The following is a 27,419-nucleotide window of genomic DNA, read 5'->3' on the forward strand; positions in this document are numbered from 1 at the left end:
CGATTTTCATCTGAGCCATCAGATCCTGAGTCAGAGTCAGTACTATATTCATATGTATCATATCTTGTCCTGCCCTGACTTGGTCCAGCCTCGCTAGCACCATCACCATTACTATTTATATTGCTTAACCTAGCTTCACAACCATCACCATCACCATCACCAGTACCATCAACAATACCACCGAAATCATAATCTATCATCAGATTTCCTTCATCATCAGACGCAAACATATTCGAAAATGTAGCCAAAGGTAATCGAGTATCTTTTGGTGAAGACGGTGCATCTACACTTTTGCATCTAGCAGCAGGGTGCACCTTAGATACACCTGCAACGAGAAAAAATTGTATTTCCAAGTATTCTTAGCAAATAAATTTATGAATTTAAAATTTGTAAACTAAAGGAAAAATTTTGAAATAGCAGTATACTTTTCATTGGTAAACATGGAAATTATTTTTTGATTCTAAATTGATGCCCTACATATATACAACACATGTTGATCGGAAAATGTCCAAAAAATATTTGCGGTCAGATTTAAATTGAAACCGAAAATAATACATTTTAGCAGTTTTTTGCGCAGTGATGCAAGCTGTATGAGGGCGTGCATTGTCATGATGGAAGATTAAACCAGCTCTTTTTTTGTCACTGGGAAATAACAATCAGCTTTTCGAGCAACTTGTTCTGATTGCTGAACATACCGATTTGCAGTAACAGTTTCGCCAGGTTGTAAAAGTTCCCAGTGAACTATTCCATACCCAGACCACCAGATGCATAGCATTACCTTCTTTGAATGTATTGATGGCTTTGCAACGGAGGATGCAGATGCTCCAGCGTCAACTCATTCACCATGTCGTGTAGTATTGTCGAACCAGATCCATTTTTCATCGGCAGTTATCAATCTAGCCAGAAAATCTTGCTTTTGTTGTTTTGAAAGTAAGGCACAGCTTATTGTTACTCTATTGGCCTTTTGGTCTTCAGTCAAAGTGTGTGGAATCCATTTCTGAAGCTTATAAATTTTCCCCATCTTATCAAGATGACTTTTGATTGTAGAATTACTTACACCGAGCATAGAAGCAAGTCTTCTGGTTGTTATCGATGAATCATTCGCAATGGCCTCTTCAATATCCAGGTCGATTTGCGCCAAAGGTCGACCGCTCCTTTGTTCATCTTCAAGGCTGATATCTCACGACTGGAAACAAGCAAACCAACGTTAAACACTTCTCAAGGTAACTGAGTCTTGGCCATGCACTAAATCAACTCTTTAGTGGATAAAGTTGGCCCACTTCCTAATTTGAACTCATGAAAAATCGAAGCTCGTACTTTAATTTTTTGATGCACCATTTTCAAAGGGTAAAACTCAACTACCAACATTATTTTCCTGATGATGTTTCTTGGAAATAATAAGTCTGGCATCAATTTATAAATATGCAAAAACAGGAAATGAAATTAATTACAATGTTTGTTTACCAGAATGAAATCTGAGCACTGTAAGGCTTACGACAGAACTTTCCGAACAACCTAATAAAAGGGTGTAGCCTAGTGGATAAAGGAGTAGGTCAAAATATCAAAGTTTTGGGTCCAAATCCTGGTGACTTTTTATTTTCAATTAATCTATAAGAATTAGAAAATTCAATTGAAAATTTTCAAGAAATTTTTGATAATTAAATACATTGTATCAATGTATTTTTTATTATTATTATTGTTCAACACAATTAATAAGCAACAAAAATTTCACCAATACGAAATATCGATAAATGTCGGTATAATCTATATCGAGCAATACTAAATTGTGTTGGTTGTAATCAGACCTCATGACTACAACAGATTCACTCTTAGAAGCATATTTATCATTAATTTCATTTAACCTTAAATTTTTCACTTTTTGGACTCAAACTTGAGCATCATCTATTCATCAACCAAATAATTTTCAACATTGATTTATATATCATTAGCTTCGTCTCTTCGAGATCTATTTAATGATATATAATTGATTATTGTAACTTGACTCGATCTCTTAAAACATTAACTTGCCCGGCGTCAAAACTCTATGTATTTACATAGGGAATATAATGGTGAAAGTCATCCTGGCCACCCCACTATTTTTACAGAATTAAACAACCGACAAAGACAATTAACATATCATTAGAAAGAGCATCTAAAATACTTTTAATTAATATATTTTTCATGTCTGTAACTTTATCCAGTGTCGAGTTACAAACCGACATAATTTAACTCTCATGTCTATTCAATAATATTGAATATTTCAAAGGTTCGTCTTATTTCAAAGACAATTAATGTTTTCATCATTAACTCAATACATCATTCGAAAGCCCTTTTCAAGTCCTTTCGAATGATATAAGTCTCACTAAATTAAACTTAATGATTTATTTAAATTTAACCCAAACATGATATTTTCCTGATTCTCATATTAATTAATGATTTTCATGTGTTATTCAAATCCGACTCATTTTACTAATTGTCTTAAACTCTGATCATCTTCAGAATAAAATAATTGACTCAACCCTTCGCAGTGTGCTTCACAAATGTCCAACTTAGCTTTAAAAAGCTCAAACATAATTACTTCATTTTTCCTCACAATACTTTCTCCTTAACTTATCCTTTCACTAAACCAGTTTTTACTGCAATAACCTAAGGTCATCTTACAAATGTCTTTGTGATGAAGATGACAGTTGAAAAAGTAAATTTGAATCTTCTCTTAAAAAAGAGAGTTAACCTTAACACAACAACAGTTGTGATGTAGACCCAGAGAAGTAAACTTGTAAACCTTTCTTACTGTTCAATAAATTTTTTGCCTCAAACCAACAAATTGTTGAAGGGGATTGACCTTAAAACTCAAATCCAATTTTCTTTCCTCCAAACTATTAGCATTTATTATTATTATCATTCAACAAAATGGATATCAAGTTATATTTTGTATCTTCTCTCGTCGTAATCTGAATTTTGAAATTCAGTTTTGTTGAATAAATAATTTTTCTCACCAGTTGTTGATGTTTCCATTTATACCTTGAAAGTATTAAATGGCTCCAAAGAGAAAACAGATTAACATTTTTCTTCGCAAAATAAATACAATTTGTTTTTATCCTTTTTTGACATTTTTTTTCCCTCAAAAAATGCAATGAAAACGACTCCCTAATATTATTATCAAGCCAAATGTTGAATCATTTCTTTACCTATCTTCATCCTTTTTAAACATTAATACTCAGAATTTATTTAGATAAATGGTTTAAATAACCATGTCCTATTATATTGATAAAGAAATAAACTTGAAAGATTTTTTCTCTTTTTTCTGTTCAACATTTTCATCCATTATAAGAAACTCATCAATCTTATGATGGTGATTAGAGAAGATGAAATGAGTATGAAAAATCTTTTGAAGAAATGGGAAAAATAGGTTTTCATTCAGGAAAAGAAATGAATATTGATTATGGAAAGATGAGACAGAATTATTATTGTAGTTTTTAAATTGATAAAGAAGATGATAAAAGTGATGAGAGAGAGAGAATGAGAATTCTCAAGAGAAACAATTGATAATATAAAATATGAGGATAAGGTAAGGTTGATGGAGATGATTAGGATGATAAGCAATAAAAGCACATAGAATGAATAATAATATTGTCTTCAGTTGGTAGTTTTTTCGCTTCCCTCAAAGTTTCATCTCAAATTATTGTTCATTCAATCTTCATCCAGTCTTCATTTATTCACTCATTCATCATCTTGCCCAATTTTATCATCAACTTTATCATATTCAGCACTATTCTCATTATACACATAATCATCAATCCCAGTCTAGTTAGACATGAAACTCTCAACCTAAGCGAGTCACTCCAAGCCCCATCAACGTAACTTAAGATTAGCCTCTTGCTCTTGTACTTAACAAGTCTCGCTATTCACAGTCTAATTACATTCACGTGGTAAGTCAATTAAGGCTGACATTGATGAACCTCCCAACCTAAGCAGACTCCCTTCGTTGCATTTAATTTAGCAAGTAGGAAGACACTTTCACGTAAAGTACATTTCATTACCATTTCCATCATTCAACATGCAAGTCTGGCCAAGTCAGCCACTAAAGTATGCTAACCCACAAAAGTCTTTCACACTCTTTCGAGTTTATCATTTCAATCTTTTTCTTGCTCACAAAATGATGATATTCAAATGGCTTCTTACTTCATGTGATTGTAAATATTTACACTCTTTTCCAATCTCAAGTATTTTTGCTTTTAATTACAATTTCAGTTCATTCAGTTCAGCCAGTTTATTCACTTGTCCTATCAACTGATCGACTTGGTTAGATGGTGATTATTCAGTTTCAATCTTTCTTGTTGGTAATATTACTTCTTGACAAATGATTATTGTAACTATTTATGTCCATCAGAATGGTTAGTTAATGTTTCTGTTACTTGACCAGGGTAAATAATGATAATAATAATAATAATAAAGCCGTTTAGATTGATTAATTTTGATTTTGGGTTAGAGTTACTCGAAATCTGATGATTGACATAATGGTAATACCAGTGTTATTAGATGATATTATGTGCTGTTGAGAGTTGCAGTTAATTGATCAACGCTGTTATTAACTTTTTTTGCTTCTTCATTTGATTCTTTTGCTGTTGCAAGTTTCTCAATCAAATTAACCTTTTTACTGATTGCTTTTGAGTTGCAATTGCTAATGATGGTGAATATGATGATAATGGGGTAAGAATATAATGTGAAACAACAGAAAATATTTTTCCCTGCAATCTGATTGCTTGATAACTCGATCAAAATGATCACTGATGATGAAAAGGGAAATGAAAATGAAAACCTGTTACAAGTTGCATTTAACTCCAAGTATTAGTTTTTACACTTATCTTTGCCATTGAAAGATTTTTAAGCTTTGGATTCAACTAGTGTTTGCTTTGAATGGTAAATTAATGTGAGAATAAATTTGAGGTTCAAATTGGCAGATAATGATGATGAGGGTGATGATGATGGTTTATCATCATCTTTATGGAAATCTTAATTGTATGGATATTGTTGTGGTGATGATATGAATGGCTGAATAATTGGGAGAACTGTAAAGAGAAAGGAATAAAGATGATAACGAGGGAAGAGGAAAAGGAAAAAGAAAAGCAATTTAAAGAGAGAAAGTTGTTCTTGTAATTATTATCAGTCTGACAATCATCTTTAACCATCATTAACTGAACACACGGGGCATCATCATTATCATCATTCAATGGCTACCAATGAATCCAAATGGATTTGGGCCTGAAACTATCACAACTGTATAATAATAAGTATAAATGGTTGCGATAATAAAAAGAGTAACTTATTAAAAAAAGCGAAGGGAAAACATTATTTGTTAGTGAAAATAGCAATAAATGGGAAATAAACCATTGAAGGAAATAGGAAATGTTGAAGGTTTCATCAGGCGAGAAAATGAAATGTTGGTAAAGATGAGGACCAGAATTGGGAATGATGATAAGGATAAAGATTGTTGAATAGATAAATAGATGTTGGGAGGTTTAAATAGGGATGTTAAGGGAGTTAAGATGAAGATGGAGAGATGGTATATAAATCGCACTTGAAAATGGTTAAAACAGACAAGTAAAGTGTTGCTTTATGTGTGTGGCCATTTTACGGTTTGATGATCAAGAAGATGATAATGAAGCTGATGATTATGAATAAGATTTTGTACATTGATAAACGTGGAAATCATCTTTTAATCTGAATGGAGTGATCAAGTTTACAATTTAAAAGCATAACCAAGTTCACTAGCTGTGAAAAATATATTTTACCGTAAAATGGCTTGTCTGTTAGTGAGATTTGATGGGACGAGAGTGACTTGCTTAGGTTGACAAATTTTGTAAAACACTGACTCTGACTGTTTCTTTGCTGATAATGTTGATGAGGAAATTATTCAAATGAAGGTTTTTTTAACATGAAAAGTCTTGTTTGATGTGATCGAGAATCATTTTGTTGGGTTTAAGGATTTAATTTGATGGGCCAAATGTTCACTGACTATTTCATGGTTTGGTGGGAAGATTTCAAGTAGACTCATCTTGGCCCACTTGTCTTGTTTTATTTTGTTGAACATGAAAAATGGTTGTGAGGTAAATGAGAAAAATTGTTTCAATGGATTTCACTATTTACAATATTGATGAAGTATATAATCATCATGTTGGCTGTAATCAAACACTGATGGCTACTTTTCCATTGATTGGTGAAAGAGTGGTGATGAGTATAAAGTGATCAACATGAGGGACCAACATTGTCATCATTAATACTCTGTTTAAAGCAATTACAATTTGGTCAGCATGTAATTTTACCTCAACAATTTATCTTCTTTTCTTTACCCTTGAAACATCTTCCATCAGTTGGACACATTTCTGTATCTTTATTTATTCATCTTTTAATTTGTTCAATTAATGTCCATCGACTGTCCAAATGTTTACTTTAAATTGCTGTCTTTGACTGACATTGAAAATTAAACTGCTCGTTGAATAGTGAAAATAAGCTATTTTACGGTGACCAATAGATTTATTTTTTGTCTGCTTTCACTATCAACAGATTCAGATAAATTATTGTTTTTGATCAACTCAAAAATGTCAACTCTAATTGTATTGTCATTTCAAGTTAACTTTTTTTATCCTCAACAGTTATTTTGACTCATTTTTTTCTTCATTTTACGTCAATCAATTAAATATTACCTTTTGCATTTTAGTTTATGTGATGGGAATATAAAATATTAACCAGTAAATTGAATGTGATTGTTGTTTCATTTTTTTCTGGTAAAATTGCTTTGAAATATTAAATGTAATTTACTTTTGAATTTTTTTTCTATCATTCTGTGAATTATGTGATTATTTAAAGTGGAAATTATTGGCTTATTGGATTAATTTATGAATTTTTTTTGTTGCTCATTTCTTATTATTTAACCTGAAAAGTATTTCATTTTATATTATTAAATAAATTCAAAAATGCAATCTGAAAGGAAAAGGCTGTGGAAATAAGTTGCTATGGTTATTTGTCGAGTCTTTTCTGTGTAATTAGATCTCAAATCTACCGCTGAATCTGTTTATTTTGGTCAAATCTGGTTTCAACTTTTTGTTTTAATTTAACTTGTTCAAATTGCCTTTATTTCATAATGACATCAACTATAACTGCTCCCATAGACGATAAAAATGATGATAAACCAGTGGATCGAGAAAAGGTAATGTAAAAATTGTCATTTAGCCTTTAGACCAACCGATAAATTGGATTGTTTATTTTTAAACCTCGGTCCTCTTACATTGTGGCTCTTTTTTATAATCTCTTAGTTTAATTGTGGGTCTTTAGGTTGTGTCTAATCTCTTCACTGCTTGCCTTAATTTGTATATTAATTAGTATATTTTTGCTAATTTTGCTATTTTTCTTGTTTTCAAATATGCAGACTTGTCCTCTCTTACTTCGAGTGTTCCTCAGCAATGGTCGTCATCATTCACCAATAGAGTATAATCGAGGAAATGTACCTTCGAATGAACTACAAATCTATACATGGATGGATGCTAGTTTAAAAGAATTGACCAATTTGGTTAAAGAAGTCAATCCTGATGCAAGACGCAAAGGAACTTATTTTGATTTTGCTTTAGTTTTTCCTGATCTCCGTACTCCTGGTTATCGTATGAGAGATATTGGTTCAACATGTTCGGGTCAAAAGGGTGTAGATGATACAAAGACATTAGCTCAATCAAGATTTCAAATTGGTGACTATTTGGATATTGCCATATTTCCTCCACAATCTCGTGGTCAACCAAGGCGTGGTGGTGCTCGCCAGTATTAAGCAATCAACACAGCATTTCTTTCGTTTTGCTTCATTTTTCCTGCTTTCTCTGTGCTCTGTCTTTACTTTTTCCTTTCTCTCAACCCTCTCTTCTCATCATAACATCAATCCTACCAAAAATCTTGTGATACATCATAAGTCGATATTGATACCAGCAAAATTTTACTTATTTATCATTTCCATAGTCTGTTTGAATAAATATGCATCAAAATACATGTGGATTATCCTCTTGTGAACTCAATTTGTGTTTAATTCAATCATCGCCTACATTTCAAAGCAATCATCATCACAAATCAATAATAAAAAAACATCCCAACATGTAGAAGAATGAAATTCTAAGTAATTCTTGATTTCAGCAACGCATTTAATTTATATCAATAATTTATAAATATTTTCATCTATCAGAATATCACATTTTTCTTTACAAAACGGAAAAATTTGATCACCTTTACAATTTTTTTGTGCTAATTCAGATCTTGAATCTTATATAGCAAATTTTCAAATTTTTAAACAACCGGGTTTGATGACAGGAATTAAGAAATAACAAAAGATGACAGAACGACTCATGGTCCCGATTTAGAAACAATATCTATTCCTAAATCATATTGTTGGTCCAATCCAATCAGAGCATCGCTCAGTAGATAGAGTGAATAAATGAATCGACCGTATTGTGTTGGTGTACGTATAATCAAACTTATAGTCATTGGTTTATTTCCAATAAAACCAGAGCGCTTAAGAGCAATCAACTCTCGAGTATTAGAATCACCAATAATAAATATCCAATTTTCATCTTTAGCTTTGGCATATTTCGGCGCAAAAACATGTTTCCTAGGTTTAGCTTCAGGTCTTGGAGGTCGTGAAACCATGAAATTTACCAAATAATCAGTATCAGCTTCCAATTGAATATAATGACGTGCTTTAATTGAGGTATCAGGTAAATCGAGGTCAACATCAACGGCACGACTTTCATCGTCAGCTCTCTTAATGGTCACCTTTAAGTTTATCAATGGTAATCCATTGATTGTTTGATAAATATCTCTAATTTGTTTTACATCTAACATATTGTCCAGATGTCTTGTTAAAAATGCAAATCCTTTACTATCAACAATTGATATTAATTCAGGCAAATGTAAGGAAAGAAATCGCTTGAATTGAGGCAAAACAATTTCATCAACATGAGGTAAGGTTAAGAAGGGTGGAGAATCAAACCAACGAGCTTGAATAATCATTTGCAAGATTGAAATTAAACCTAAAGTGGCAACAAGGTAGCCATTCATTGATGAAATGTCGATCATAGCTTGGATAATACGGATTGCTTGGTCCAAAACGGATTTCAAATCTGTATAATAATCGGTGGAAGGAAGTTCAAGGCGCGAAAAGTGAGACTGAAGAAGTAGATATGCTTTGGTATGTGAACAGTCATATGTTGCTCCATGAGTTACTGGGAAACGACATTTCTTGGCTAAATCTTCATTCAACAAATCTTCATTATGTCGCACTGGAAGCTCATTATATTCAGCTGCTGAAGCCAAAATGTGAAGTAACCTTTCAATTTTAATATCATTGGATAGTTGATCTTGAAACATTCGAACCGTCTTGTGGTTTAGATAATAGAATGAAGAAATTCTTCCCAGTGGAGTTGCATATAAAGTTCTGTCGTCATCTTCATCAACTTCTAAGCATTGAGATGACTGTAATGCATTTATTGCACGATCAGTTAATTGCGAGAGGAAAAGATTGATTGTTTGTAAGTCAGAGCCGGCTAGCTCGTAATAACTTGGATTTTTAAATAAACGTCGAAACAGATAAGTCCATGAAAGATATTCAACACAGTCAGATTTGGTTGCCAAGGTTCCAGCAACAATTTCAGCATTAATATGATCTTCAATGACTGGGATAAGATGTGACTCTACTGGGAATGGTTCATATAGAAATTTTTTATAATATTCCTTTTTTATATCATGAACCAGGATAACAGCAATACCTTCTTTGTCAAATTGAGGTCTACCCGCTCTACCCATCATTTGAAGTACATCGGTAATAGGGAAATCTACATAACGATGAATTTTTCCATCATAAAACTCGGTTCCTTTGATAACAACTAAATGAGCGGGTAAATTGACTCCCCAAGCAAGAGTTGCTGTTGTAATGAGAACTTGAATTTTTTGATTAAGAAACAATTCTTCCACTAAGGAGCGATCTTTCTCATGAAGACCGGCATGATGTAAACCAATACCAAAAGCTAAGGTCAATTTAAGATTGCTGTCTTTTATGTTGTTTTGGATGAGATAATTGTTTTCTTCATCACTCATGTGTACCCATTGTTTAGGATTATCCATGGCAAGGAAGGCAATCAAATCAAGGGCAGTTAAACGGGTTTGTCGACGAGATGAGACGAAAACTATCACAGGTTTGTCTGGAGAATGTTGTTTAATTGCTTTAAAGGTGGGTTTATTCATCAAAGCCATTCGAGGACAATAATGTTTACCAGGATAACCAGAAACATGAACTTCAAGTGGCACGGGTCGAACAGAAGGTCGGAAATTGTAGAGACCTATTTTCTCAATTCCAAGCCAATTTGCCAAGTCTTGAGCATTGGCTACTGCAGTTGATAGACCAATGATTCGCATTTTACGTCCGGTATGACTATTGATGAAATTCGTTCGAGATACAATAACTTCTAAAACAGGACCACGATCCTCACCAAGCAAATGTATTTCATCAATAATAATTAAACAAACATCACGCACATATTGACGAGTTTGCCAAGAACGACTGATACCATCCCATTTTTCAGGTGTTGTAACGATTATTTTGGCTGACATTATTTTCTTTACATCTGGAGTAACATCACCAGTTAATTCAACTACTGGTTTAGATAGTTTTTCTTCTAAGCGCACCCTCCAATCATTGACACGTTCTCGAACTAAGGCTTTAAGAGGTGCGATATAGACAATTTTACAACCAGGATGTACATTGAAAGCTCGAAAAATGGCAATCTCGGCACAATTTGTTTTACCAGAACCAGTTGGAGCACCGAGAAGCACATTGTTGTCAGTATGGTAAAGAGTGTGGAATAGTTGAGTTTGAATTGGGTTAAAGTGGGTAAATTTGAAAAGCGATTCGTAGGCAGAGTTTTGTAAGGCTGTTACTGGTAAAGGATTTAGATCCAGCAACTTGGTGAAGGGTAGAAATTTTTCAGGAAGCACTAGTCCAATACAAGCTATTGATTCTTCTCGATCACATCCTAACCATCTATCTGAATCTGAATGGATAATGTAATGAGAAGGAAGGTTATCTGGATCCAATAAGGGTATGGTAAAGGTCAAGGTTTGAGTTTCTTTCCTGATAGCTTGCTTTTTGGTAACTTTGAAAAATTCAGAATGATAGATATGTTGACTATCAGCATCTTGCATCCAAATCCAAAAGGGTTCACTTTTTTTACCATTAAAAGAATCATCCCAATTGAATGAAGGAGTAATACGAAGAGTAACTCTAAGAACAGTTCGTGTAATTGGTTGAAGAGTTGCTTCAATATCGAGACAAGGCAAAGTGTAGGCTAATTTTTTCAATAAAGCTCCTTTCGATTCAATCCTCATTAGGTTAGATAAATCACGAGTTGATAGTTCATCAGACTTAATTTTGTTCACTGTAATGCCTAGGCGTTCAATTTTATCCAAATCATGATGACCCAAGGAACGAGCGAATTGATGAAAAGGAGAGTCGTGATGCCACATTTCTTTCTCCAACATTTTGGACAAGGTTAAAAACTTATGGGCCAATGAAGCATATCCTCTTCTCAAGACATATTCAAATAAACCACGAACTATTCTAACGGAATTCTGATTAAAAAAACAATTGTTAGAAATTACTCAACTTTAAGTAGAAACCATTTTTTAGTTTACCTGAACAATGTACATCATATCGGAAGAAAGGGAAGCTTGTTCTAGTTTAGCTCGAGATAAATAGGCCTGCAGCAAGACGTTAACTTTGCCATTTTTATCGTCAACTGAGCCACCAACTTTTAGCCAAGTATAATTGTGATTTAAATGAGTGAGCTCGTCCATTTCCTCCTCACGAGACTGAATTAATTTAAAGTAGAATAAATTTTGTTTATTTTTTTATGAAATTCAAGATTGGTGCATCTTACCTTTAATTGATCAAATTCTTGAGAGTTACTAATCATATCTAAAATAGCATCTTCCATCATATGAGCATCTAGCAATCCATTAAATATCTCAATTGTTTTATACTTAATATAATAATGACTTGCAGTTCTACCCAAATCAGTCGGATCAAGGCATCCCGTGTCTTCATCGTAGCGGACCATTCGGGCTTTGTCTAGTTCCACGGCGGAAGCAATAATCAACTCGCGTCTTTTGTTGATCAAACCGGGATCATTAATAATAGTATCGTGAGTTATACCGTAAACTAAAGGATTTTTTGTCATTCGTACGTAGAAATAAGAATAACCAAGCCATTCAACAGCCTCGTCAATAGTTGTTACAGTACCGAGGACAACTTCAGCATTTAAATGATCGGTAATGCTTTTGATAAACTGAGATTCAATAGGATATTGACAGGTCAAGGTAGTAAGATAGTGTCTCAATTTATCATGTGTTGTGATGATTGTGGCAAAACCTTCTTTATCGTATTGTGGTCGACCCGCACGTCCGAAAATTTGCATTACATCTAAAACATCTAATTGAACATAATTTCCTTGTGATGGATCATAAAGCTCTGTTCCTTTGATAATAACAGCATGAGCTGGAAGATTAACACCCCAAGCAAGAGTGGAAGTACAAACCAACACTTTTACAACCCCTTCTTTGAAAAGCTTTTCAACTAGATTACGATCAGTACGGGTAAGACCAGCATGATGTACTGCTAATCCATATTTGAGAAGATCACGAAGTACTCCGTTTGTGGGACGGTCAATCAATTTTTGTACTGATGGTGACATCTCAGGTCTAAACAACTCTAAATGTCCAGCCATTTGAGCCGAATCTTTGATGGTAGTAGCAGTTTTGTAAGTTGAATTACGAGCATGGACAAAGACCATGCATTGTTGACCACGAGAAACAAAATGATGAACCTTATCGTAACAAATTTCGTCCATATCATTCATTTGTGCTGAAGGAAAAGTAGACTTGATTCCGATGAAAGTCTGCCCTAATGGAACTGGGCGAAATCTGTCATCGAAGAAGAATAATCCTTCTCTTAAGTTAACACGTAAGAATGTAGCAACATCAACATAATTAGGCAATGTTGCCGATAAACCGACAATTCTAATCATTGATTGAGTTGATTCCACATGACGCAGCGTTCTTGCAACTAATGCTTCAACCACTGGACCTCGATCAGATTGTAACAGATGAACTTCATCAATAACTAACAATTTAACCAGCTTCATCAATTCAACTTCGCCTTTGGGTTTTCTAGTGACAACATCCCATTTTTCCGGAGTAGTAATGATCATATGAGTTTCAATAATTTCTGCTTTGGACAATTGCATGTCACCAGTCAATTCCTTAACCTTTACTCCACAAGCTTTCAATCTTTTGGCAAAACTATCCGTCATCTCAGAGGCAAGTGCTTTCATTGGAGCGATGTATATTATTTTAAACTCTTCAGATCCGTTTACCATTAATGTCTCAGGATCACAATGCCGTCTCAATTCATTTAGAATAGTCAACATGGCGATATTTGTTTTACCAGCACCCGTTGGAGCACAAATCAACATATTATTATTAGTATTACAGGCAGTACTATATACGATTGATTGCACTTTATTTAATTTCTTGAAACCAGCAAATACTTTTTGTCCAATCGGATCCAAATCTTTTTCGATGTCAATCAAACCAAATTCAGGCAAGAAATCAGGTGGAATTTTGGAGCAAGGAGGAATCTCGATTTCTTCCCATTTTGATGTATCGTTTCTTTTGAAACCGGCTGGCAATGCTATTTTAGCTCCACAAATAAATGCTGCTGACAGTTGAGCCTCAGCGTAGTTATCGAAGACAAATGGGTATTTTTCTCTTTCAGCTGGTCCTATTCGTTTAAATAATGGTCCAGACATTGATTCCAGTAATTGACGTTCCTTTTCTTGCTTAATTTTACCAAAATCATTTGTATCATAAGTATTATCATTGGCTTCATTTTTAATTTCCTTCATCATTTTCTTCTCACATTTACGAATCAATTTTTTCAAATTTTTCTCTTCAATTGTTTGTACCACCACTGATTGAGTGATTGAAGGCTTCTTGGGTTGATTAGGCTGCAGTGAATTCAGTTTAGCTAAAGCTTCAGCAGTTGAATCTCCTTGATCTCCTGGGTAAGCTTCTTGGTATAAAGACTTGTGAGATTTGATAATTGACTGGTGATTTTGAATGATCTCTCGAATCAAATCAATTGCACCAAATCCAAGAAGATCCATTAATTCAGATTCCAGGTGTGAATGAGGTTTGCTTTTATCATTGAGCAAACTTATGATCAATTGCATCAATTCTTCAATATGGAACTCAGTGAGTTTGGCACTTTCCAGGTAAGCAGATAAGCGTAAATTCAATGTTTCGACGTCTTTTATTTCCCCTAATCTGGCTTTATCATTAGGTTGAATGGTCAATTTGCTTTGGTCTAAATAGTTGTTCAATGAAAGCTCACCACTTGTGGTTCGATTAGATGAGGATGATTTTGAAGATGAGCCAGCATCCAAAGATTCCCAATCAAGAAAAGCAATTTCATCTGGTTGACAAGATTGGCCAATTTCATTTTCAATAGTGAACTCACTAGCCCACTCATAGTCCTTAAGGTATCCAAAAGCCATAATGATGATTAACAAACTCTAATTGATGAAAATAATAAGATGACAAGAAAGGATTTATAACAAAATAATTAAAAAAGCTTTCAGCTAAATACGACTACATCAGATTGAATAAATAAAAAAACAATCCTTTAATTTGTTACTGCTGTTGAAGTTTAGTTTACTCAGCAGATGTCGCTTTGCTTGGGTTTTTGCCAAAAAACATGTGTAAGTCCATTTCTAGAAACATGTGTGTAATGTTTTGAATATTTTGTTATTTAAATTTCTAATAGTGCTATTAATTTATTATTTAATCAAAATGGCTTTTGGTCAACGTAAACTATCAAGAAACGATGCTAAAGGCATGAGAAAAGGAAAGGGTAAAAAATCCAACAATAAATCTGGTTTGGATAAAAGTGAATTTAAAGTTTTCAACCTTTCAACCAAAACACTGAGAGGATTAACAGACGCTGGTTATTTAGTTCCAACTGAAATACAATCGGCAACACTTGAATCAGCTTTAAATGGTGATGATATTTTAGGAGCTGCCAAAACTGGATCGGGTAAAACATTGGCCTTTCTCATACCTATCCTTGAAAAGTTGGAAAAAGAGAAATGGACTCATCTAGATGGTGTCGGTGGTTTAATTATTACACCAACGAGGGAACTTGCTTACCAAATATTTGAAACCATCAACAAAATTGGTGCATACCATGACTTTTCGGTTGGTTTGATTATCGGTGGAAAAGATTTGAAATTCGAAAGACATCGAATGAATAAGTGTAATATAGTTATCTGTACTCCAGGACGAATTTTGCAACATATGCATGAAAATGCTCTTTTCAATTGTGACAATATGAAAATTTTGGTTTTGGATGAAGCTGACCGAATTTTAGGTAAGAATTTTTCGATGTTTGGTTGATGTGAACTAAATTTAGATCTAAATATTTTTCCTATTTCTTTCAGATATGGGTTTCAAGAAAACAATGGACAGTATAATTGAAAATCTGCCTAAAGAAAGGCAAACTCTTCTTTTTTCGGCAACTCAAACTAAATCAGTGAAAGATTTAGCTCGTCTTAGTCTGGTTGATCCAAAATATATTTCTGTCCATGAAAACTCTCATTCCGTTACTCCTGAAGGTTTAGTTCAGAAGTACATTGTCTGTGAAGCTCATCAAAAATTAAATCTCCTTTGGTCTTTTATAAAAGCTAATGTAACTAAGAAAATTTTGGTTTTCGTGTCAACATGTAAACAAGCTAAGTTTATTCACCAACTCTTTTGCCGATTAAAACCAGGAACGACAATGTTACCTCTTTATGGAACTTTACATCAACTTAGAAGAATGAATATTTACAATGAATTCAAGAGTAGCAAAAAAGCCTGTCTGGTTGCCACTGACATCGCCTCTAGAGGACTTGATTTTCCAGCTGTTGATTGGGTTGTTCAATATGATTGTCCAGAAGATACTAGCCAGTACATTCATAGAGCAGGTCGCACTGCTCGATACCATAAAGGCGGTGAATCTCTCCTTTTCCTTTTACCTTCCGAAGAAAAGTCAATGGTTGAACAGTTGGAAGCTCGTAAAGTTCCAATCCAAAAAAGTACGATACCTCAATATATGCAAAAATCCATGATAAGGAAAGCAGACGCGTTACTTGCCCGTGATGTTTCCCTTAAAGAAACAGCTCAAAGAGCATTCAAACAATATTTAAAGGATGTTTACATGATGAAGGATAAAACCGTGTTTGATGTAACCACCATTGACAAGGACCTTTTGGCTCGATCATATGGTTTAATAGTGACACCAAGAGTTCGTTTTCTAGAAAACAAGGGTCTCAAAGGCAATAAAAACTCATCTTCATTGAACCCTGACGATAGTGATGGAAATATTAATTCTGACGAAGATAAACCCAAAGTAAAGAAAGAGTTGACATTAACTGGTCACGCCTCAGACGAGTCTGATGGAGAAGATTTATTTATATCCAAAAAAGTTCCAACAATTCCAGACATTGATATAAAATCAATTGAACCTTTGACAAAAGGGAAAGTAGTAACTCAGGCTTCTCTAGCTAAGAAAATTTTAAGGAAAAATTTGTCTGTAAACAAGAAGATTGTTTTTGACGATAAAGGTGAACCAGTCGAAGAATTCCCGTTGCAACAAAAATCTGAAAAAGTTAAATTGTTGGATGAAAAATGTAAAAGTGGAATAGATATTGCCATAGCAAAAGAAATTATGGAAGACGAAGACAAAATTGATAAAGAAATACAAAGAAAAATAATCAAAGAAAAACACAAAGTAAGTTTAATGAGTTGCCACTATTCCGAAAACTATTTATTGAATGATTCTAATTTAATTCATTTTTTTATTCCTCTTTAGGCTAAACGTTTGAAAGAAAGAGAAGAAAAGAAACAGAAAGCTGAAGAAGCCAAGAAAAGATTTGCTGAACGAAAAGGATTATCCAAACCTGATAGGAAGTCTCTTGTTAATGATGATAGTCGAGCAGAAAGTGAAGAGGAGAGTGAAGTAGAAAGCGAAGAAGAAGACTCAGATCATGATGAGAAGCTGTCTAAATATATTGATGAGTTACCAGATCCAGATGAATATTATGGAAATGACGAAGATGATGAAGAGGAGGATGATATAGACCAAGACGGTGATTCAGAAGAAGAAGAGTCTGACCAAGAAGAAGATGAAAGTGAAGATGAAAAACCCAGGAAAAGGATGAGAATGAACACTGACGATGAAAGTGATGAGGATATGATTCCTCTAAGTCTGCAAGATGCGGAAGCTTTAGCCAAACAATTTGTCGATGATTAATCAAACTGTTTATTTATCTGTAAATTTTGTTGAATTGCAGTAAACCCTAACAAAATTCAAGTCTTGGATACTTCGAGCTATTTCACAGAATAGTTGGAGCTAATAACTTTCATCTCTGGCGATTGTTCGCTATTAATTTCAAGTTTTGATTGTTAAATTTTAGTAACCTAACCATTGAGGTGCACAAAAATCGATAGCATTTTAATTATCGTCAATTGTCATCCATTTCATTGAATATCTGAAAAATACTGTGATATTTTGAGAAGGTTTACTGTATTGAATAATTATTATAATAAAAAATGCTTATGAATTTGTAAAAATGACAAATGAAGATTGATTGTAAATGTATTGAGTGAATCCATAATCCAATGAGTTTACAAAAGGCACCTTTTTGTTGTAAAACAGTTGAATAACAACTATTTAAATGATTATTTTTGACAAGGTAAAGTATCTCTGTTAACCATGAGATGGAGTCAATTGGATCATTTTGATAATAAAATTGAATTGTCTATCAAATTGTGAGATTGCGTTTAATTTATTGAAGAGCAAAAAATGAACAAAATGATGAGCTTAACTACGCCTGCGAATTTGCCCGATAAACTTTATCCAATCAGAATATATATTTTTTATCTTTCACCTCACTCACCTTAATTGTACTCCGATAAAGTTAGCAAGAAAGTACAAAGAGACAACAACGTAACATATCACCACAACCATCATCATCATCCTCATCCTTTTCTTTTATTTCTCTCATCCCTAATTCCTTCTCTTGTTGGAAAGCAAAAGCCACTAACAAAATAAGCAATCTTAAAAATAGGTTTGAAAATTGTTTTGTTTTTCCTTCAAATTTTAACTCAGCAAAATAATCTTCACCAGAATAAAGTTGAACATTCAACAATACTTTTGAAACAATCCCGTTAACATCAACGTCTACTTATTGCCAACAATTCGTCACATTGTTAATCCAGTTATCAAAGGAGATCCAAAGGAGTAAACAGTGTGAAAGAAAGTTTGTCCTCTTAATCACAGTTTTACCTAAGATTGGAAGAGTAAGAGTTGAACATTATCACAGATATCACAGTTAATAGTTGGGACAAGAGAGATCTCGAGAGAAAGGCTGAAAGAGTGTCAGAAGAAGAGAGAGGGAGAGAGGCAGAGTGGGAAAGTGAGAAGAAGATAAGAAATTGAACTTATTACAAGTGAATTATCATTAACTTGTAAAGAGATGAAAATGGAGAGAGGGAAGGAAAATGGAAGGAAAAGTGATCTTAGAAGGAGAAAGTGAAAGATTGGAAAAAGAAGAATAAAGTAAACCGAAATTTGTTTTCTATTGTCTAATAACTAGAAATACATAAGTTTTTGTGACACAAAAAGTGAAACCTGTCAACATAATCATCAATATCAACATAATAATCATCATCATCATCATCTTTACTTCCACGTTTTCTTCTTCTTTTTTTCTCCTCTCTATTTCTTCTCTCTCCCTCTCTTCCATGTTTATTTGTGTTCGACATTCACTTGAACAACATCACCAACAATAGATACTGAAACACTCACAAGAGTAAATTTTGTTAACACAGTGATACTTTTTCCCTTTCTCAACTCAACATACTCTTCGTCTGCCTTTTCTCTCTCTCTCCAACCATATCATCGTTTTAATTAACCAACTCTTGATCAAGTTATTCAACAGTCTCACCATCAACCTAACCAACAACAGTACCAACAATTGAACCAACAACATTTGTACCAACATTATTGCTTCTTCGTTTATCCGCCTTCTCCTTTTCTCGCCCCAACCAATCCACCTCCTTCTGCATTCCTATTTTCATCCTCTGATTGTGTAAATTTAATATTAGAATCTTTCTTTACACTCGCTATTTTTCTTTGCTCCTCTTCTGTTCTCTCTAATTCTCTGTTATTTGGTGAGTGTCTATGTAAACGTTAACACAATCATCAACAGTTACGACCAAAGAAAGGAAGAGGAGGAACAAGTTTTTCGTCATCATAAACAACATCATTGGAAAGTAAAAGAATCAGAAGAGCAACGACTAAGGAGATCAGTAAGCGACATTACTTGAGATAAGACAACCAAGAAAAGTAACCAAACGTGTTGCAGTGACCCTCAACTGTCTTGCTATTTTGTTATCGCTTTATTTCTCAACTAACCGTTTAACCTTATTACCCATAGGTTTGTTATTTTACTTTTTTCCCTTTCCATAATATTCAACTTATTCATCATCTTCACCATTAGTATCATTATTATTATATCTATGGTTTCAATCTTTTGTTAACTTGCTGCTCAATTTTTGTCTCTTTTTTTCTTCTCTTCTTTCATTTTTCTTCAACTGTAACAGTGACAACCAACAAGGATTCATTACCATCAACCGCCTAATCATCATAATTAACGATATCACAAGCATAAAGGAGAGAGGGAAAAATTTGACTTTTTTTGTTTGTTTGCTTGTCTATTTGGAGGAGAAAATACATGCATCATATCAGCTTCATATTGATGTAGCCATTTTTTTCTCTTCGTGATTCAAATTTTTAACGTGATTACTGCCATAAGCCTTGTTGCCAATTTGGAAAAACAACTTTATTCAGAGATTGAGATTATTCTCGTTCACCTTTCATTGTCTAAATTTGTGGTTCATCGTTTTAATTCATTGCACCATATCACCATCTTATAATTACAATATATTCAATTTGATTTGTTTCTATTTTTCGTAAGATATTACTTGTTTATTACTTTGGGTTGTGGATTGATCGTTTTGCACCAGTAAATTTCAACACGACAACAGTTTACCAACTTTGCCATATCAATCAATTATTAGCGCCAATTTTGTTTGATAAACAACAATCAATTTAACCTAGTAATCAAGTTTACTTTTCATCAACCATTTGTTTTGTTTTAAATTAAACCTTCAACTTTTTACCTGAAAAGAAACAAAGAGAAACAAAGAAACAAAAAACCGTAAACGATGGATTCGGATGCCAATGCTCGTGTTCCAATGCTTCAAAGTGGCTCCGGGGCAAAAACAACTGCCTCAGGTAGCAATGGTGTACAAACCTGTGTACGGCTTACTGAACCTAGACCTGGAGTTGTTCAGCGGGTGAGTAACTTCCATCACCACTGAACAATTAAACAATTCCTATCATTTCAATGGATTGTTTCTGTATCAATAGTGAAGAAATATGTATTTTTATCACTTGCTGTTTGTGTGTTTCACTTTCTTTTGTTTTCTATTCCCGCCTTTTTGTTTGTTAAATATCATTTGTTATAAACAAAAAAAAGCCAACTTCCTCTCTGTTCATTGAAAAGATGCAAAGAAACAGTGGAGATGATAATGAAATTTGAATGAGAAAAACCTTGACCAGATAGTTTGGCTTGATGAGAAAAAGCAGAGATTTAATGTTATCATATAAAATGGACAACCCAGTTTAGGATGTTTAAAGATGAATCTGACTTTTTATCCACCAACCTATTGTACTAACCCTAATCAAGACAATGTTGATCACCAGCATAATTACTGTCGATACCTGCTATTGTATATACCAACAACTCCAACATGGAAGATACTCTTTATGTATAACTAGTTTTTATGACCTGATCACCTTGGAAAGTTTTGGTAAAAAGGCGATGAATATTAACAAACTACTTACACCAAAACACAGCTCAACAAACATAATTTACTCACAGTAATAGATCCTTGTTTATCCCAACCCACTTATCAATCAGAAGTGAAAATCTCTTATTTTTTTCATTCCTGTTTTTCAAAGGATTTTTTTCTTCATTTCCACCATTGAACCAAGAAAAAAGAGAAATCATTTTGCAATCAATTTGCTTTAAAAGTCAAATTGGAAGCACCATTAATGAAACCAGCAAACCTTGAAAAAATAGGAAAATGAAAGCAAGCACACAAACAGTAACACATGAAAATGCTTTGTTAATGTCTCATCTGAAATGATAAACAGTCTAATAATTTATACACACACGCATTGAAACATCAATATATTTGTAAATTAATTAACTCTCTCTTTCTTTTACATATTTATCCTTATGGCAATATCCATAATTGGACTCTGGCTCTTCCTGGATAACATTATGTCTCTATCGCCACTTGACCACTTTAACCATTAACTGTTGGATCAATCGAAACAGTGCATAGACTGGAATTTGGAAAATTTGTTACTAATTTTGACCATAGCCGCAGTGGTTGGCGGAGGCGTTGTCGGTGGTTTACTCCGATACACTTATCTCTCTGACGACACTCAAATGTTGATTAAATTTCCTGGTGAAATCCTCATGAGAATGCTTAAGATGTTAATAGTACCTCTTATTGTATCATCGCTCATTGCAGGGCTTGCTCAACTGGATGCTAAAGTAATTAACTAATTAACCTTTTTTTTCTCCTTTTCTCCTTTTTTCCTTTCATTTCTCTTTTCCCTCATCATTTATTTAAACATTCACAATCCCATTTTCCTGAACACACACACAAATGAACCCTGAATTCAACACAATTAGCAATTGGCACTCATTTTTGGTTCCATTTGCCATATTACATTTACTCACAAAATACGAGAAAAAAAGTGCATAAATCAAGATGTTTTGACACATTTTGTGTGGTACTTCATCAAAATTATTTCATCGATACTCAAGTCTCTTGCAATATTTAATTACAGCCACATATTTAATTTATTAATTACATTGCTCAATGTTTACCATTTCTTGCAACTAAGCAAGAAAAAGCAAGAAAAACCTTTCACTTTAATGTTCATCTTATCCTTTACTGTATATCGTTTTCTTGTGTTATAATTGCTATTCTTCAATAGATTTTTTCGCTTCAACCAAAGGAAACTTTAATTCTTTTTTTCCATTATTAACTCTCCAGAATCTTCAGAATAGTTTACCATTGTTCACCTAAATTGCACACCTTTAACAAGGTTCACCATCAATTTACAGTTAATCACCGATAATCAACCCTTTTACCCAAACTCTAATCAAGTCTGTGTGTGTCTTTTTGCATCTTTCAAGTTAAACATTTTTCCGTTTCCAGCTTCAACCCAAATTGAGTGAAAATAATTAATTTCAACTTGATTGCCGTAAGAGTAAAAGTGTTCAGTAATTAAGACCAGAAGCTGAATAAATTATCAAGTTAATTTCAATTATCATTTCTTATTAATTTGATATTTTTACTTCTCGCTTCCTTCACCCTCCATTAATAACCATAATCAATTGATATCATCACATAATTAACCTGATCATTTATAATCGATCTTAAACATTTCAGTTTCACCTAAATTAAGTATCAATGTTTCAACTAAACCCATTTCACCCAAAAGCACAAACCAAATCAATATTGACTGTAAAATTTCAAGTTACCTAAAATCCAGTCAACTGTTATCTCAACTACAGTAAAATACCAGATAAGGACAGTAACTTGAAATAGCTTATTCGTACTATTTGCCGGGCAGCGTATTGAAAAATACAGATTTTTTAAACCCACCCTTAATTAGGGACCATTGACAAATTTACTGTCATTATCTGGTATTTCACTGTAAAAGATAATATTTTAACTTTTCATGAAAAATTGAAAACTGATTAACTCTGATTGAAAGGCAGACAATTGAAGCAAACAGATTAAAGCTGAAAATATTGTGATAAGTTCATTTATTACCTTGATTAACATTAGCTTCATCCAAGACATTGACTAACATAAAAAGGCATTTCAAGGATGCGCAAACTTTTTGTTTTTAATATTTCAGAGAAGCTTGGCTGAAATAAAAACTCAGATTAACAGAGATTTGCCAGTCTTGCAGGGTGTAGCACTTTGTATTTTCATCCTTTCTTCCACTTCTCTCATCATCAATTCTGATGATCGTTTCTTCATCCACCTTCAAGATGAATATCATTTTCTCATCCTTTCCATCTCTTGCTGCTTCCATTGATTAACAGCAAGATAATATCAAGAATGAAGCTGAATAGTTAATAGTGAGGAGAAACAAAAAAAAAAGAGAGTAAAATCACATTAATCCATTTCACTATTAATATTTGAACAGAAAGAAGATGAAAACAGGAAAAACTGAAAACAAAACCTGGTAACTCCTTTATAACAAAGAAGCTATTGAAGGTGTACAGTTGGTTGTTATTGCCTTGTGTTTACAAAAATAATAAATAACCTTTCCTTTGTTTTACCCTGAATCTCGATTCCAGGTAAACTTGAAAAAATTAACCTTTTAATAGACATTCTTAATGGTTTCTTGCTTAGTCCATAGACTTGCCTCTATTTGGGTTGATTATCATTTTTCCGTTTCTTTTTCTTGAACAAAACAATTCCAAGTCCAATTGATTTAGCATTACTGTGAAATTTGAATTCTACTCTTTTTCATGGTTCATCATGAACATGATTACATCTTTTTTTACTCTCTCATGCTTTTTACCTAAACTTGTTATTTGGTTTCTCTTTTCACTCGATTCATCACTTGAGCAATTTAAAATGATGACTCGAGTTATATTGTTTTTAATCAAATTGTCTGTTTAATTTAATGTCCAAACTGGTTTCTCCAATTGCTCACATGAAGCTAATTTAATTACTGAATCATTTTCTTGAACATGTTAAACCTTAACTCAGGATATGAGACTCTGATTAAATCAAGAGAAATGTTTTATTGGTTAATTAACCGTCAACAAATTTTTTATTTGCAAACCTTCTTCATTTGTCAATCGGTTTGCAATTTTTAGCTTTCATTAAATCATTCCATTCAATGACTTTCATTCACTTTCCATGAAACTTTCACAACAAAAATTGATATTAAACCTTTAATTGTCGAGTAATTTTCTGGTAAAATTACATTTAACCCAATTAAAAGTCAATTGATTATTTGTATTTCCATTTTTGATCGTTTCCTACTTTTCAATCAACAACTTTTGCCATATTTCATCAACTTGACAGAATATCATTTGATCATTTCAACCCAATATTAATGGCATTGTTTATTTACGGCTTTTGTTGTTAATTGTAGAAACACAAATAACAATTGTTAATGAAGTTCAATATTTTTTTTATTATTTTATTTCCTTTTCAGTCTTTTGTTTGGTGAAAATAGTAAATAATATCACCATGAATCAATTAAATGTCTGCTTGTGTACACAATGGTAAAAGCGCTTGTAACATCCAAGTGTTGAAACAAAGTTGAGCATTTGAACAAAATAATAGGTGAATAGCAATCAACTAAATTCACAATTGAATGATTGCTCTTTTGTTTAACCTGTTACCAAAATAATAGGATTAACCAAAGAAAAGTCAGCTTAAATGAATATGTGAAAGCCAAATGAATAAGTTAATCTCAATGATGATTAGCTTTATACAGCGCATTGAAACTCAACGACCTTTGAAAAGACTAAAGAAAGTTTCTGAAATTTCCATGAAAAATTTGCTCAACTTTGATCATTTCCTATCAAAGTTTACATTGGAATCAAATTTCTGACAAAATTACCAAACTATAACCAAATTACTTTCCATGTTTGAACCATTTCAGTTTTTCCATGTAAAAACAAGATCTTTTTCTTTGATGGAAATGAAAATCTTTTCATTTTTGTTCAACTCTTTCATTCACTTTCTATTAGCTTCATTAAGATTTTCATGTTATTTTTCCACTCAGATTATTTCAATGTGTATTAATATAATGAAAAATGAGGTTGCGTGTTTTGCCTAGTTTACCTTAGTCAAGGATCTTTCATCATTATATCTTACAGTTTCAGCCTGTTCAAGGTAATCAGCAAAAAGCTGAAAAACAAAAAGCAAAAAAATATATTTTTTGCGTTAAAAATCATTAATTACATTTCAGATGATTTTATCTTTTCATTATTTTCAAGTTGTTTACGTCATTCATTGTGGTGCAAAAAAGCCAATAAATTAGACTGAAATTGATTACCTATCCATTGATTACCAACTTACGATGAAAAATTTTTCATTCAATTTCTTTTTCTCCTAAAAATGTGATTCCACCAAAAATTGAACAATCCACAAAATTGAACAAATTTAGTTTTCTTTTCACCCAAGGACATGAGATTAGCTGAGTAAAACAACTGAATGAAAAATTGCTAACATTTGCTAACAAATAGTAACAACATCAAAGGTAATATTATTTACCTGCGAGTTTACATTTTGACAACAAAAGTCTACTTTTATTGGATGTAATAACACGAAAAGTTTGCAAAAACTTAATTAACTCTAATTGTTATGAAAAAATTATGTCTTCTCTTGATTTACTCTGAAAATTAAACCCTTTTTGTGATTTTAATTTATTCACTTTTCTCACACAATTTACAGAAATGCAAACCTTGAGTTTTACCTTTTCTCAGAGTTTTGTCATTTTGCTTGTTTCAACTTTTAAACCTTTTTACTTCACCCTGTTCCAGGCTGACGATTTTACATGCTCAGTCAATTTGCATTTTCAGTATTTTTATTGTTTACAGTTTTTCTGATCATTTTTATCCCACCTTTAAGCTGTCTCAAAATGTCTCTATTGGTAAAATCATTTCACACATTGATTGTTACTTGCCTTTTTTTTCACCAAATTTGATTTTCTCTTCTATTTTTTTGATAAAAATGTAAAAATATTCACTTGAATTTGAATATCATTTGTTGGATTCAAAGTAGGAATTGAGATTTATTGACAATCTCACTTCTCTGAATAAAATGTTATCAATTGTTATTTTAGTTATTCAATTAGTTGTGCTCTTTTTTACCCTCTCCTTTCCTGTCTATCCTCAACTGTATTTGCATTTCAACTCTTTTACCATGTTGATGATATTTTCTGATGAAATACTTTTTGCTCTCTTTCATCTTCCCAAATCATCCCCAAAGGGAGGCAGAAATGTACTAATTCCACCTTGCTAACTAGTTAAATATTGATTCCCTGCAGGATTTTTAAATGCAATTCAGATTCATTAAACTGAAGAGTGTATAAATGAATTAACCAGTAACCTTCAACATTTATATATACATTTATATCATGAAACCTTTACTGCCAATTCATATCAATATTGAACAACAAGTAAATTGGAGAATTGGATAAAATTGAACAATATTGAACATTTTTACATGATAATTAAGATGAATGCTGAAAGGTAATCCGCGAAGGAACAGAAACATTTTTCCCCTTCCTTTTGCTCTACAACTTTTGCTGAAGGATTAATATTTCATGAGACTTTGGTGAACACAAAATTATTCACAATTATTCAGCTTCAAGTAGATTTACTTTTTCGAAGCAACATTTAATCTTTTTAAATGTTAATCAAGTTTTAGTTAAACAATTTCATTAGATTCAGGTGAACAAGTTTTTCATCGAATTCATTTTTTTCATCTTTTCTGGTTCATTTGAAGGTGCCAGAGAATCATGAATACAAGATTCTCATCATTCTTTATCTTGTCTCTTGTAACTTTGTTGCAGTGACTCTTGCGAATAAGGTGACGCTCAGAATCGATCAAGAGTTATGATTATTACCATGAAAATGATGGAAAAGAGTCAAACTAATTTGACCTGAATAGCTAATCCATCAAATTATAATCAATTGTCTTTTGATGAGAAAGCTCATGAAAGGTGAAAGTGAAGGAATCGCTGGAAATGTGAAAAAAGTTAATGCAACATGAAAATTTTCATTTCAATAATAGCTCAATATTTTTGGTTGCCTGGCATATTATAACACAACCAGAATACAATTGAATGATACAATGAAAATAGCTTGAAGCTACTCATCAAAGCAATAGTCTTGAAGGTATTACATTGTAATCTATTATTAATGTAATGAACAAGAACCAACTAATCTATAACTAATCTAATGATGAAAAGTATGAAAGACTTTCATCTTTTTGTTACATTCAAAGCTCTTCGTCCAACCTTCATTATCCTTTAGTTTTTGATTAAACAATTTACCTTTGAATTTACTACTTTTATTGCTGATACAAATCAGTTATCCATT

General features: G+C 32.8%; 4 protein-coding genes and 1 long non-coding RNA gene across 8 annotated transcripts in view; 4 read left to right on the forward strand and 1 right to left on the reverse strand.

Annotated features, from left to right (window-relative positions):
* Positions 1-6,669: 6,669 nt before the first annotated feature.
* On the forward strand, positions 6,670-6,987 carry LOC149093311 (uncharacterized). Its single transcript, XR_016199762.1, has 2 exons — positions 6,670-6,810; positions 6,942-6,987. It is a non-coding gene; the product is annotated as an uncharacterized LOC149093311 (long non-coding RNA).
* Positions 6,988-7,050: 63 nt separating this feature from the next.
* Positions 7,051-8,052, forward strand: Bin1 (histone deacetylase complex subunit SAP18). Its single transcript, XM_015932912.3, has 2 exons — positions 7,051-7,207; positions 7,427-8,052. Exons 1-2 carry the CDS (start codon positions 7,142-7,144, stop codon positions 7,814-7,816), a joined length of 456 nt encoding a protein of 151 aa, XP_015788398.1. The 5' UTR covers positions 7,051-7,141; the 3' UTR covers positions 7,817-8,052.
* An 82-nt stretch (positions 8,053-8,134) lies between these two features.
* On the reverse strand, positions 8,135-14,763 carry obe (activating signal cointegrator 1 complex subunit obelus). The gene is made up of 3 exons (XM_015937163.3): positions 11,967-14,763; positions 11,722-11,898; positions 8,135-11,658 (listed from the first exon to the last, which is right to left on the reverse strand). The coding sequence occupies exons 1-3, from the start codon at positions 14,640-14,642 to the stop codon at positions 8,380-8,382; spliced, it is 6,132 nt and encodes a 2,043-aa protein (XP_015792649.3). The 5' UTR covers positions 14,643-14,763; the 3' UTR covers positions 8,135-8,379.
* A 105-nt stretch (positions 14,764-14,868) lies between these two features.
* LOC107370216 (putative ATP-dependent RNA helicase DDX10) lies at positions 14,869-17,953 on the forward strand. The gene is made up of 3 exons (XM_015938201.3): positions 14,869-15,514; positions 15,585-16,915; positions 16,997-17,953. Exons 1-3 carry the CDS (start codon positions 14,938-14,940, stop codon positions 17,435-17,437), a joined length of 2,349 nt encoding a protein of 782 aa, XP_015793687.2. The 5' UTR covers positions 14,869-14,937; the 3' UTR covers positions 17,438-17,953.
* A 68-nt stretch (positions 17,954-18,021) lies between these two features.
* LOC107369287 (excitatory amino acid transporter) overlaps positions 18,022-27,419 on the forward strand; it is a 47,584-nt gene continuing 38,186 nt past the window's right edge. The window contains exons 1-3 of one of the 4 annotated variants that reach the window (XR_001570278.3): positions 18,022-19,625; positions 19,792-20,547; positions 21,597-21,818. Coding sequence is in view for 1 of the 4 variants with exons in the window: in XM_015937246.3 (XP_015792732.1) it covers positions 20,416-20,547; positions 21,597-21,818 (354 nt within the window). In the remaining 3 variants the exon portion in view is untranslated. The remainder of the gene's footprint in view (positions 19,626-19,791; positions 20,548-21,596; positions 21,819-27,419) is intronic. The other 3 variants (XM_015937246.3, XR_001570277.3, XR_016199761.1) reach the window with 3 other exon arrangements.

This window comes from Tetranychus urticae, chromosome 3, assembly GCF_039701765.1.
Source record: "Tetranychus urticae isolate SD_2017Ah chromosome 3, NJAU_TeUrti_SD_1.0, whole genome shotgun sequence".
NCBI classification, from domain to species: Eukaryota; Metazoa; Arthropoda; class Arachnida; order Trombidiformes; family Tetranychidae; genus Tetranychus; species Tetranychus urticae.

Bases quoted from the DNA above. Each gene is read 5' to 3' on its own strand.
- Bin1 (XM_015932912.3), top strand. From the start codon at position 7,142: ATGACATCAACTATAACTGCTCCCATAGACGATAAAAATGATGATAAA. The intron at 7,208-7,426 runs GTAATGTAAAAA...TCAAATATGCAG, and splicing joins AACCAGTGGATCGAGAAAAG to ACTTGTCCTCTCTTACTTCG.
- obe (XM_015937163.3), bottom strand. From the start codon at position 14,642: ATGGCTTTTGGATACCTTAAGGACTATGAGTGGGCTAGTGAGTTCACT. The intron at 11,899-11,966 runs GTAAGATGCACC...AAATTAATTCAG, and splicing joins AAGAATTTGATCAATTAAAG to TCTCGTGAGGAGGAAATGGA. The intron at 11,659-11,721 runs GTAAACTAAAAA...TTTTTTAATCAG, and splicing joins ATATGATGTACATTGTTCAG to AATTCCGTTAGAATAGTTCG.
- LOC107370216 (XM_015938201.3), top strand. From the start codon at position 14,938: ATGGCTTTTGGTCAACGTAAACTATCAAGAAACGATGCTAAAGGCATG. The intron at 15,515-15,584 runs GTAAGAATTTTT...TATTTCTTTCAG, and splicing joins TGAAGCTGACCGAATTTTAG to ATATGGGTTTCAAGAAAACA. The intron at 16,916-16,996 runs GTAAGTTTAATG...ATTCCTCTTTAG, and splicing joins TAATCAAAGAAAAACACAAA to GCTAAACGTTTGAAAGAAAG.